The following is a 13022-nucleotide window of genomic DNA, read 5'->3' as shown; positions in this document are numbered from 1 at the left end:
CGAGCGGTGCGGTGTAGAGGAAACCTCACCAGGTCCGCCGTGTGGACGGGAGCAAGCTGAGTGATCATTCCAGGCCGCTGGTTTCTCATCTGTCAAAGAAAAGGGCTGTACTCAGCGATTGCTAAGGTCACCTCCAGCTCTGTAAATTCTTTGCTTTTAAAAACTACTCGCATCCTGAAAGAAGAAACTCTTCTCGTGTTTCCAGACAAAAACGCCCAGGCTGAATTTGGGCTTGACCTCCTACCACATCCTGACTTTCTACTCTAATGAGTCCAGGTTCATTCTTCAGTGAAATGGCTCAGCTCTGGGAGCCCTTGGTGTGATTCTAACACTGGGCAGATATTGATTTTTCTTGCAGGATAGTGGTTATTGTAACCACCAAACTATTAAATCTCTCCCGTTCTCATAAGGATGATTTCACGAGTGTCGTTCCGGTTCCTTTGGTTGATATTTAACTCAATCCAGGCTCGTCTGGAGATGGCATTACTCTCAGAGTATTTCAGGATGCTTCGTGGCTGACAGTGCTCCCCATTTCATCATCTCTGGGTGGTCTATCAAACCCGCAGACAGGCTGGTCAAAATGAGATGGTTGGATGACCCTGACGTTGTTACCGCCACGTTGTTCTCCATCACCTCCTGCGTTAAAGCTTAGAATTTCTTTTTTCTTTCCCTTCCCTTCCCTTCCCTTCCCTTCCCTTCCCTTCCCTTCCCTTCCCTTCCCTTCCCTTCCCTTCCCTTCCCTTCCCTTCCCTTCCCTCCCCTCCCCTCCCCTCCCCTTCCCTTCCCTTCCCTTCCCTTCCCTTCCCTTCCCTTCCCTTCCCTTCCTTTCCTTCTTTCAGTGAGAGAGAGACAGACAGACAGGAAAGGAGAGAGATGAGAAGCATCAATTCATACTTGTGGCACCTTAGTTGTTCATTGATTGCTTTCTCTTATGTACCTTGACCAGGGGGCTATAGTAGAGCGAGTAACCTCTTGCTCAAGCCAGCGGCCCTGGGCTCAAGCCAGCAACCTTGTGCTTCAAGCCAGTGACCTTTGGGCTCAAGCCAGTGACCATGGGGTCATGTCTATGATCCCATGCTCAAGCTCACAGCCCCATGCTCAAGCTGGTGAGCCCGGGCTCAAGCAGGCAACCCTGCACTCAAGCCGGATGAGACCACACTCAAGCTGGCGACCTCAGGGTTTCAACCTGGGTCCTCAGCATCCCAGGCTGACGCTCTATGCACTGTATAAGCGCCTGGTCAGACAAAGCTTAGAATTTCTTACTCTGAACCGTGTCAACAGTTATTCAACTGGGCTAGACATCCTTCCTCACTCTGTGTCTGTAGAAGACGACTTTTCACCTCGTGGCACTGATCGTTGTTGTCAGGGCAGGACCGCAGATGCTACCCTCAGTGTACAAACACAGAGTGAGCTGCAGTCCTGAAATGTTAGCTCCATTCTTGCTTTCTCGTTTAAGAAGTTCGCCCACCAGTGAGCTCTCGGTTAGCAGATGGAAGGCAGGACATGTCAATCAGGTATGATAGCCGTTAACTTCTAAGTCCAATTTAACACGGGCTTTCATTACGGCGATTCTTGGACACTGGCCTTGTTACATCTGTTAAAATACACACTACAAAACAAGCGGGGACTTTGATGTCAGTAAAGAATTCTATAGCCGGAACCATAACACCTTGTTGATTACCTTTCAGGGAATCCCATGGTGACCCCAGAGTAGAAGGGATAATTTAATGAGATTGTTACTATTTCTGTAAAACCAGCAATCTGATAAATGCTTTCGGGAGGCACTTTTGCAGAGCAGAGTAAGTCACGGTTCCACGCGAGGCATTATCTTCTCTTGTGCAACACTGAACGCTTACCTGCTGCTCGACAAATTTAAATTTTAAAGAGTAGGGATGATTGGCACTTGGTAACTTACACAGAAATATAAAGTGGTACAAGAAAATTGCCCATTTTTTTTTTTTAATTTACATTTTATATGTGTTTTTTTCTTTAAAGGAGTGATAAGACATGTAATTTCCATCAACCTCAACGAGTTATGTATGAAAGAGGCTACGAGTTCAGATTTTTGTAGAGCAGGAATTGTCAACCCTTTTCACCTCGCGGCTCATAGAAACTAACTACTAAACTGCAGCGGCACACTAGAAAATATATATTTTTGCCAATCTGACAATAAAAATAGGTATAACTTTGATTTATTCACGCCAGATGGCTGTTAATTCTGTTGGCTGTTGTCATTTTTTTTTTAGTTGACAATCGAAGGGAAGAGCGGTCAGGGGCCTGACTAAAATAGCCAGGTATTGCAGGTTTTAGAAACCCTTGCGGCACACCAGTGGAAAATCACTGTTACAGAGAGAAAGCAAGTGGTGGGGAGAACCCGCACAGCACGGAACGGCACAAGGCCTCCCCAGTGCCTTCCGTTCCGGTACCAGCGATGCTTCTTTTCAGGCCAAGCCTGAGATCCTAAAGCCAAGGTACCGCACGTCTCGAGAACCACTTCTGCTTGTTCTTGGTTCCTGACCCACCAACCCGCAATGTCTCACCTATTAAATGCCTTTCCAGTTACATTAAACGCAAAGAGAAAAAGGAAGCAGATAGAGAGGTATAATTACAGGGTATGGATAGAGACCTGGCATAAAGCAATTATTGTCTAGTAATTCCTTTATTTAGTTAACAAGTATTCATTTATTTTTAAAAGATTTTAAAAATTCATTTGAGAGAGAGAGAGAGAGAGAGAGAGAGAGAGAGAGAAGGTGGGGAGGAGCAGGAAGCATCAACTCCCACATGTGTCCTGATCAGGCAAGCCTGGGGTTTCCAATCGGCGACCTCAGCGTTTGTAGGTCAATGCTTTATCCACTGCGCCACCACAGGTCAGGCACAAGTATTTATAGATAAATAAGAGCAAAGCACCCAGCTTTATGCCTATGCCCAGTTAACATTTCCTCATTGCTCTTCATTATAATTTTTAATATGTGTAATAATAAAGCTCATTGGGGCCCTTGACTCCTAACACAAATTTTATTTAGGAATCTTGAATTTTTTTCATAGGAATGTTTTGTCATATCAATTTGTAGTATGTCTTTCATTCAACAAAAACAACTGGTCCTCATGCCCTAACACAGATATAAAAATGTATTGACAGGACCATAGACTTATTTTTTTTCTTAGAATTTTCATTGACTTCTTTTCTGGTTTAGCAGATCTCCCAGTTATTCCTTTACTTACAATTAAACAGTTCTGTTTAGTTGAAATGGAAAATTATTTCAACTATTTACACTGCATGGCAACATGAACAGTTATTCCTCTGAAAAGCGGTTTAGAGCGGTACTGTGCCTCTAAGGCAGGGGTCTCAAACTCGCGGCCCGCCGAACAATTTTGTGCGGCCCGCAGACTAATCCACGAAGTTCAAAATATTTTGGATAAAATTAAGTAAGCCTAGGGGCCTACTTGTATTTTTCATTTCTCTAGCATCCTAGCTAGATATTAGCTTAGTTAACAGCAGTTGTGATGCGAACTACAGTTTCTGGTCGTTTTGTGACACTGAGTAAACTGCATGTACGATTGTGCTTGTACTGATTTTTTTTTGTTTTCAACTGCAGTGAGAAAAGTGTTGCGTAATAGTTGCCTTTTGTAGACCTAGTGTGGCCCGCCGAACGGCTGTGATCTTGCTCTGCAGCCCACATGCTGAGTTGAGTTTGAGACCCCTGCTCTAAGTGCAGTGGTCGGGCTAATAAAAGAAGACTTCAGTCCGGACAACCACTAGGCTAAGGACAAAGCTGATACCAAGAGGAGATTTATCTTATAATAACACTTACTGTGTAACTGAGCCAGCAATGAGGTTCATTTATTCAGCATTTATGTGAGGTGAGGGGTTGGCACGCAAGCTCTGAGGGGGCAAGAACTGGTTTATTTTGTTTCTTGTTGGTATTCACAGGACCTAGTACACAAATTAATAAAAAATGATTGAATGAATGAATGTTGCTAATTTACAGATGAGGAAACAAAGACTTCAACAATGTCAGTAACTTCTGAAGGTCACTCGGGTTGTAAGAAGTGGAATTAGAGCTCCAAGTCTGGTTAGACTCCCAGGCCTGTGCCCTTCCTCTCATGATAAACTTGATAGATAGGCAACTCCCTGCCTCTGTTCCTGGTTGCAAGTCCCAGCCTCTCGCGGGCGAGCAGAGGTGGTGGGAGAAGCATAGTGGTATCTTAGTAGAGCGAGTGTCCCTGAATGCCATCAAAGTCACATCTGAGGAAGCCACAGAGGACTCTTACCTGGACTTCTGTCTTTGTATTCTGTATCCCCCAATTTTTTTGTGTGTGTGTATTTTTCTGAAGTAAGAAGCAGGGAGGCAGTCAGACAGACTCTTGCATGCGCCCGACCGGGATCCACCTGGCATGCCCACCAGGGGCTGATGCTCTGCCCATCTGGGGTGTTGCTCTGTTGCGGCAGGAACCATTCTAGCACCTGAGGTGGAGGTTGTGGAGCCATCCTCAGTGCCCAGGCTAACTGCTCCAATGGAGCCTTGGCTGCAGGAGGGGAAGAGAGAGATAGAGAGGAAGGAGAGGGGGAAGGGTGGAGAAGCAGATGGGTGCTTCTCCTGTGTGCCCTGGCCGGGAATCGAACCCAGGACTTCCACACACCAGGCCAACGCTCTACTGCTAAGCCAATCGGCCAGGGCCTGCATCCCCAATTTCAAGGTACTGAGGTCTATTCCAGGTTATACCATGGGTCTCAGGTGGATTACCTGCTAGCCTGTAAAAAGGGGAGCCACACCAATGCCTGAGACAACAGTCCTTACAAGCGTCTGACTGTATTCACCGCTAAGTGAAGCCTCCTCCTTGCTCTTGATCTGGCTGCAAAGGCACCGAACTGAGCCTCCCTGTGTCTGTGGTTGGGGGAGAAAGATCCTCAATTATAAACCAAAATACAAGGTATTAACAGAAGAGATTTAACACCTACAGTCACACTCAGAGTTACAAGGTGTTAACCAGCAAGATAAACCAAGAAATGCATTTTCCCCCCTCCTTGGCTGCCTGGCTTTGCTTTTGGTGTAAAAGAATTGGAACTTGAAGTTGTGGGACTATGAATCAGGAGGGTTTCCTGTGCTACGAATGATATCATCTTATAAGACGGGAGACTTTCAGTGAAATGCAGGAATATTCAGGGTAATGTGTTTGCAGCAAGCAGGACCCTGAATTTATTGCAGATGGGAGTGTGTGAGTTGACCAAAATGGAGACTGATGAGAAGTGACTAAATTATGTATGACAGTCCTTACAGAGCTGAGGGAGGAAGAAAGCTTAATGATGTTGTGGTTGAAGGACCAGCAGCAACTGGTGATGTATGGATTGGAGGTTGGTAAGAAGAGAAATGGATCTATGAAGACTCAAACACTGTAGATGATGACTGTGACAAAGGCCAAGCAGTGGATTTGGGAGGGGGAGGGGAAACAGGAGTTCAGCAAAGAATAAATTTCAGTGGCAACAAGACAGCCAAATAACGTTAACTTGACATTAAAAATCATCATCTTAATCTATGTAGCTCTTTCAAGCCTGAGTCTTATCAAGGAAAAAGAAACCTATAGTTAACGATGAAGTATTTCCCCCTTTGCTTTCCTGGCATCCACCAAATGCAGTACATAATTTAATTATTGAATCTACAGGCTGGACCATGGAGATGAAGAATGATATGTCTGCTGTAGTGAGAAATTACAACCAACTGTTTATTCTCATCATTCTTCCTCTGTTAGGCTAAATTAATATAGCTAACACGCTTTTGTTTGGATTAGTGGCTGAGATCTGGGATGTGCGGATCAGAACTCGTGATTATTACAGTAGCTATTATTTATGGAGCGCTGGCGGGCTCCTTGAGCGCCGTGTGCAAAACAAGACGCTGCTCTTTTGTCAGGCTCTGTGCAGGAACCCCTGTTCCCCCGGACTCGGGAGCTATATGGCTCAATGGAATAACGAAGTCCGTGAAAAGCAGATTTTGTTTCTTGGGGCATATGACTTCAGAAATATAACTGAAGTTCTTTCTTTTTGCTTGTGCCACGTTTTCCTGGTCTTTTGTAACAAAATAAGCAGGATTGTATGGCTGGCAAACGTTGTCAGGGGAATACCAGGAGGGGTGTGTGCTGTCCGGTGTGCGGAGTGGTCGGGGCTGTGCTTAGCACACATCTCAGGCCCTTCCACAGTTTGAGCAGAAACAGTCAACTGGTCAGGCAAAGCACAGATGCAAATGTCATTTCGAGGGATTTGTGCCTGGAGGCAGAACCTCCCCCATCCAGAACAAGCCCCTCCCCCCCAATAAAACTGTGCAGCCCACGAGGACAGAGCAACACAGCAGGCCCATTGCAGCGCCTTAAACCAGCTCTCCTCTCTCCCCGCCCCTTCAGTTTCATTGCACTGGACACTTTCATGTCTTCTTTTAGTCGCGTATTATATATATATAATTATAGCGGGAGCTTTAAGTAGTTGACGGTAGATTCAGGTGTGTGTGTAGAGGGGCGGGGAAAACCTGATAGCAACAACAGAAACTATCTAACGCTGATTTAGAGATCTAAAAACATGTAACGGTTATGAAGTCAGGTCCCTGGAGCGGCCGCGAGCAGTCCCTCCCTGGACCTCCCCGGGGTCCACGAACGCGGCGAGGCGCCGGGGCGACCCCACGGGGCCCAGCCCAGAGGCCCTGCCGCCTCCAGTGCGAAGTCGAGGGTAAAACCTATAGGGCTCCGGGGGCCGAGCGTGCTAACTGCGCGACAGGGACCAGGAAGGGCGGGCGACCCCGCCGGCTGCGCTCCGGCCCAGCTCCTCCCCGGAGCGCGCGGGCGCCCCGGCCGCTGCTACCTTCCGGCCCCGCGGCGGCCCCGCCTCCCAGCGCGACTTCCTTTCCCCGGCGCGGCGGGGACGACCGCGGGCTTGCAGGTCGCCGAGCGGAGCCGGAGGGTGGGCCGGGCCGGCCGGGCCACGCGCCACGTGGGGAGGCCGGAGCGCGGGGCGCCGGGAGCGCTGGGGTGGGGAGCCCGCAAGCTGCCCGGGAAGGGTTAAGCCTTCACGGCTACCTCCGCGGCGGGCAGCGTGGCCTCCGGGAGGCTTTCCCGCTCCGGGGGCCGAGAGAAGGTAGATGCGGGCCTCTGAGAGTGACCTTGACTTATTGCGCCCGCGGCTGCGGTGGGAACGGGTGGTTTCGTCCCGGGAGCGTAATGGAGGGGTGGGAGGAGCTTGGGCTCCGTCCCGGCAGGGAACTAGGTGTATCTCCCCAGACTAGTGGCCCCCTCCTCTGTTTGTGCAGCTGGGTGTGGGGCACCGTGAGCCTTAAACCGGAGCCGGGGAAAGCGCCTGGTGCGGGATAAGTTCTTTTCCTGTTTTTCCCTCCCCTCCTCTGTCGTCCCCTCCCTTCCCTCCTTTGTTGGGGTTGTAAGCACTTCCCTGGCACTGCAGAGATTATGGTGCCAACCCTTTAGCTATGTAGTAAACCAGTCCAATCCCGCGTGGCTTCGTGTTAAGAGGGTTTACAAGCTTCTTAGAACTTTGGCAACTAAATCATTGTATAATTCTGGTTCCTTGGACCGACCTGTTCACTAAATTAATGTCTTAGGCTCTAGGGAAATTCTCACCTTACTTTAGCCTGGATGTTTAGGCTTTCTCCAGACTTCTCAGTGACACCTAAACAGTTCTTATGCTGACTTCCTTCCTTGTCCTTGTAAGGGCCCCTTTCCCTACACTATTTAAGTTTTCAGTCCCCTTCTGAAGTTCTCCCTGTTGTAGAAAACGCTTGTACCTTCCTGGAGGAAAGCCCACGTTACTAAAACCTTGCCTTAGTGATTAGCACCTGAGCCTTTTCATCCTCATTTGGATTCAGTACTCAGAGCTGATAACTCTGTCTCATTTGGGGTACCAAAGAGGAAAGGGAAGAGACAAACGAGCTAGTTAAGGTCAGAGTTGGGACAGTGCCAGAGGAGATCCAATTGGAGTGGATAATTGGTGTGATTTAGGGCGAGTTACATAAATTCTCCTAGTTTGTAAGGTGGGATGTTACTGTCTACCTTAGGAAGGAGGCTTGAGTGAGGTGATGTGTGTAACCTTTAACACTGTATGGGATATATCAGATGATCAATAAATGTTGTCTTCTCCCCCCCCCCCCCCCCCCCACCGGCTCTGTTCTATAGGAGAATAGTGAAGGATGAGAACAATTTGGACAGTGGACATTTGCATTAGCTTTCTGCAACAAATTCTATAGCAAAGCAGTAAACAGATGTAACTTTTGCGAATGTGAAGCTCTATGTGCTATATTCAAGCTTCCAAAATAGTAACTTTATTTCTTAATTTTTTCTTAAGACCAGAGACTGCCTGGGGTCCAGGTTCTGTGATATCTGATTGGTAAATGTGACTGGAGTTTGGCAATGCAGGGTCTGAACGTGACTGCATTGAACCAGAAAGCAGATTTGCCCAAATGCTTTTCTCCACTGATGTTTTGTCGCGTTCTCCTTCTAGACCCAGCATGAGTGAGGTTCCCTGCAAAAAACGCGAGGACTATTTGGAATGGCCCGAATATTTCATGGCAGTGGCCTTCTTATCAGCACAGAGAAGCAAAGATCCAAATTCCCAGGTAAGTGAGTTTTATGGAAGAACTGACCTTCACTGATGCAGAGATACCCGTAAGTAGGCTAATTAAAATACAAAAGGCAATTTACAAAGGCAGAGTATCCTGACCTGTGGTGGCGCAGTGGATAAAGCATGGACCTGGAATGCTGAGGTCATTGGTTTGAAGCCCTAGGCTTGCCTGGTCAAGGCACATATGGGAGTTGATGTTTCCTGCTCCTCCCCCCCTTCTCTTTCTTTCCTCTCTCTCTCCTCTCTAAAATGAATAAATAAAATCTGAAGCAAAAAACAAAGGCAGAGTAAAGCTGCTGTCCCGATGCCGTATTCCCCCTTGACTACAGCTTCCTGTGACATTGTAATTGTTTTGTGCTCTTACTCTGGCTTGTGGGCACTGCCACAGAAAACAAACAAGGAGACGGAACTCTTAGCATCTCCAGTGGGCCTTTTATCCCCTTCTTTTCCAAGTGAGAGGAGGGGAGATAGACAGACTCCCTCATGCACCCCAACCAGGATCCATCTGGCAACCCCCTTTGCCCATCTGGGACCGTGCTTGCAGTGGACCTATTTTTTAGTGCCTGAAGTGGAGGCTCCCTGGAGCCATCCTCAGTGCCAGTGGCCAATGCACTTGAACCAGTGTAGCCATGGCTGCGGGAGAGCAAGAGAGAGGAAGAGAGACAGAGTGAAAGAGAGAAGCGGGAGGGGGAGGGTGGAAAAGCAGATGGTTGCTTCTCCTGTGTGCCCTGACTGGGAATTGAACCCAGAACATCTACACACCAGGCTGATACTCTACCACTGAGCCAGCTAACTGGGGCCTGCCTCCCTTTTTTGGAACTCTTCAGGCCTCTGGGTTCACTTATCACCTCTCCAGGGGCAGATCAGCCACTAGAAGTCACCACACCTTTGGGCGTGTTTCCCGACAGGTTGGAGCCTGCATCGTGAATGCAGAAAACAAGATCGTGGGGATCGGGTACAATGGAATGCCAAACGGGTGCAGCGATGACCTCTTGCCTTGGAGGAGGACAGCGGAGAGGAAGCTGGACACCAAATACCCTTACGGTAGGGCGTACTCTGTTCCCCATACTGCTTCGTGCCATAGCCCTGGTCAGTGCTTAAATATGATGGTTGGTTAGAAAGTGTCTCCTCTTTCCAGTCATCAGCAGCTGGGGAAGAAATCCTATTGAACTACCGCAATTTCCTGTCACATCCCTTTAAGTTCCACAGAGAGCGAGTGAATGGAAGCGTGGTGGCCGTCACCCAGCCTGACCCTTAGGTCCAGGGCGGTGTTGCCTGTGGTGGCCCTGGTGCGCTTCACTGGTGACCTGCCAGGCTGCAGACCACGAGGGCATTGATGGCGGGCATGTGTGCAGAGGGCCACCGGCCCTGGCGGAGGACCCTGCGTGGTGGTTCTGCAGGTTGTTTCTTTGCTCCTGGGAAGCCGAGCCAGCTAACTGAGTACTGGCCAAGGCTTAGTTCTGACGAGAAGCGAGGCTCGTTCAGCCCCTCTCCCTACCCAGGAGATCTGGCTGCAGCTCATCCCTGGGAAGCAGGAACCCAGCGGTGAGCTGGACCTCGGGCGGTGCATGATGCTGTATCCTCCTTCTGTCCTGGGCTCTGCAGTCCCGGAGTGGGCCCGTGGTCAGACTGTAAACCCAATGGGTGTGACTGGACACCTCTGGCCTGGCCGTCTGTTTTTCATCTTCAAATTAGGGAAGGGAGTCTCTTAAAATGTATTGCTTCTTTGAGCCCCATGGAGAATCACTTCAGAGAGTATCTGGGAGGGACAAGCCGCAGGTTCACTGTGCCTTTAATTCCCTGGAGATTTTGTAAGTAAAAACAAGAGGCAAGTCGGGCTGCAGGTGCTGGTTGGTGATCTTTCATAGTGTTAGGACCTGTGTTTCTGTCTGGAAACGAACAGGCTGGCTCTGGCAGAAGTCAGTCAGATTCCGGCCATCGGAAGGGAAAGAGTGTGCCTTCAGGAAACAGGGCTCCCGGCGCGATGGGCGACCTTGCGCTGGGTTGACTCTTCCCTCCTGGGCTCTCCTCTGCGCTTTCTCCTGAAGAATGCCAAGTCTGTATTTAGCCTCCCTAACACATAGTTTTACTAATGTTCTTGGACCTAAATCATGTTAAATAAACCCCATGAATTTCTTTGTAAACTGTTTTGGGCAGAAAAATAAAAAAAAAGGATGCCCAGAGGTGGAGAAGGAATTGAGGAATGAGGGTGGGGAGAAGGACAAAGGATTTGGGGTTTTCAGGGGACAAAACATAGTTTAGTGACTGAGGGGGTTCTTAGTCAGATGAGCCCCTGGCAGGAGCAGGAAGAGGGGGACCCCAGTGGGGAGGATGGAGACGGCTGCTCAGCTTCCGCTTTCCCGCTGAGTGGAGCGCGTGGTCTGGAAAGGGTGCTCACGTATTTGAGGCCCTTTCTGTCCATCCTGATTCGGTTGTAAACTGTTGCTGGTAAGAAAGAAGGGAAGCGGTTAGTTATTAGTAGGTACGCGCAAAGGTAATTTTTTGCAGGACAGTCCAGGGTCCCATATAAAATTCAGAGGTGAAAGGGTCCACACGTTCGTTCAGGATCAACCCTGCAATGTGTGACGGTCACCGTGGTTACTCCACAGAAGGCAGGCAGTGGCACATCGGCCCTCGTGCTGGAATCCCGCGAGGAGGAATTTCTCAGGGTGTCCGTCTGTGGCACTGAGGCTGTTTGCAAAAGTCGTCAGTGGGTGGACCAGCATAGAGGTGTCCCCATTGGTTACTGAGCGGCTCACCCAGGGGACCTGTGAGGTCTTTAGTCACTGTGAGCCCCGGGCAGGTTGGGGCAGTGACCAAGAAGCCAGAGGCTTGGGAGCACCCTATGCAGCAGCCCCCCGACTTTCCAGTGTTCCGGAACCTCTCAAGGAGCAGGTTTTGTTTGTTCTGACACCCTGCCTTTTGTCCAAGTTGGAGAGAGTACCTTTCAGTGCTCCATTTCAGAAGGAATTAAAAAAACAACAAACCCACACAGGCATTGGTCCAACTTCACTGACTGTCATCTCCCCCACCGCCCGGAAGTGAAAAGTGGGGGGGGGGGGCACAATTGAAGACAGACAGACTCCTGCAGGTATCCGACTGGGATCAGCATGCCCACTAGGGGGCGATGCTCTGCCCATCTGGGCCCTTGCTCCATTGCAATGGGAGACATTCTAGTGCCTGAGGCAGAGGCCATGGAGCCATCCTCAGTGCCCAGGCCAACTTTGCTCCAGTGGAGCCTTGGCTGAGGGAGGGGAAGAGAGAGACACAGAGGAAGGAGAGGGGGAGAGGTGGAGAAGCAGATGGGTACGTCTCCTGTGTGCCCTGGCCGGGAATCAAACCCGGGACTTCCACATGCTGGGCCGACGCTCTACTGCTGAGCTAACCGGCCAGGACCTTTATGTATTGTTTTTTATTGAATAGTAACTGAGTTTCTGGACACTTGCTGTCTGTCTGCATTATTTCCTACTATCCGTATGATATCTCGGTTTTCAAAGCTCTTTGCCCTCACTTATCAATTATTCATTTTCCATGTAGCTGTGTTAGAATGCGGACAGTTTTCTTTCATGAGAGTCAGCTTGTAATCTGATGTACCATAAAAGTCATAGAAGGTATTTCAGTATTTTTAAGAGGCATTTAGTGTTACTGCCATTATCACACGCACGAGGGCGGGCCTTCCGTCTGAATCATGGTGCTGGGCTGTGAGCTGTGCACTGTCTCGTCTTTCTGAGGGGTTTCAGCTCGTGGAGTACCCAATGTTTAGGCAGCCTCAGATGTAAGAGAAATGTTTGGTGATGATGGACCGGAATACAAATTCTTTTTACTTCTGTTTTAAGACTTCAGACATTAATTAAAGAAAAAAAGTGCTAGTGTCTGAAATTGGATAGGCTTAACCCCTTCTCTCCTCGCTAGTACTGAGATTGGGTAGCTTAACCCCTTCTCTCCTCACTAGTACTGAGATTGGGTAGCTTAACCCCTTCTCTCCTCACTAGTACTGAGATTGGGTAGCTTAACCCTTTCTCTCCTCGCTAGTACTGAGATTGGGTAGGCTTAACCCCTTCTCTCCTCACTAGTACTGAGATTGGGTAGCTTAACCCCTTCTCTCCTCACTAGTACTAAGATTGGGTAGGTTAACCCTTTCTCTCCTCACTAGTACTGAGATTGGGTAGGTTAACCCTTTCTCTCCTCACTAGTACTGAGATTGGGTAGGTTAACCCTTTCTCTCCTCGCTAGTACTGAGATTGGGTAGGCTTAACCCCTTCTCTCCTCGCTAGTACTGAGATTGGGTAGCTTAACCCTTTCTCTCCTCGCTAGTACTGAGATTGGGTAGCTTAACCCTTTCTCTCCTCGCTAGTACTGAGATTGGGTAGGCTTAACCCCTTCTCTCCTCACTAGTACTGAGATTGGGTAG

At 48.9% G+C, this 13022-nt stretch overlaps 1 protein-coding gene across 7 annotated transcripts in view; it reads left to right on the top strand.

Annotated features, from left to right (window-relative positions):
• The first annotated feature begins 6692 nt into the window (after window positions 1-6692).
• Window positions 6693-13022, top strand: part of DCTD (dCMP deaminase) — a 28686-nt gene continuing 22356 nt past the window's right edge. For 4 of the 7 annotated variants that reach the window (XM_066380130.1, XM_066380133.1, XM_066380134.1 and 1 more), the window contains exons 1-3: window positions 6989-7117; window positions 8492-8606; window positions 9520-9655. In XM_066380130.1, coding sequence (XP_066236227.1) covers window positions 8499-8606; window positions 9520-9655 — 244 coding nt within the window. In that variant the 5' untranslated portion in view covers window positions 6989-7117; window positions 8492-8498. Of the gene's footprint in view, window positions 6713-6839; window positions 6923-6988; window positions 7118-7318; window positions 7340-8491; window positions 8607-9519; window positions 9656-13022 lie in introns of those variants that run through there. The other 3 variants (XM_066380128.1, XM_066380127.1, XM_066380129.1) reach the window with 3 other exon arrangements.

This window comes from Saccopteryx leptura, chromosome 4 (genome assembly GCF_036850995.1).
Source record: "Saccopteryx leptura isolate mSacLep1 chromosome 4, mSacLep1_pri_phased_curated, whole genome shotgun sequence".
Taxonomy (NCBI): Eukaryota; Metazoa; Chordata; class Mammalia; order Chiroptera; family Emballonuridae; genus Saccopteryx; species Saccopteryx leptura.
The sequence above is the reverse complement of the archived record's forward strand: the minus strand, read 5'-3'. Positions and strand labels throughout refer to the sequence as shown.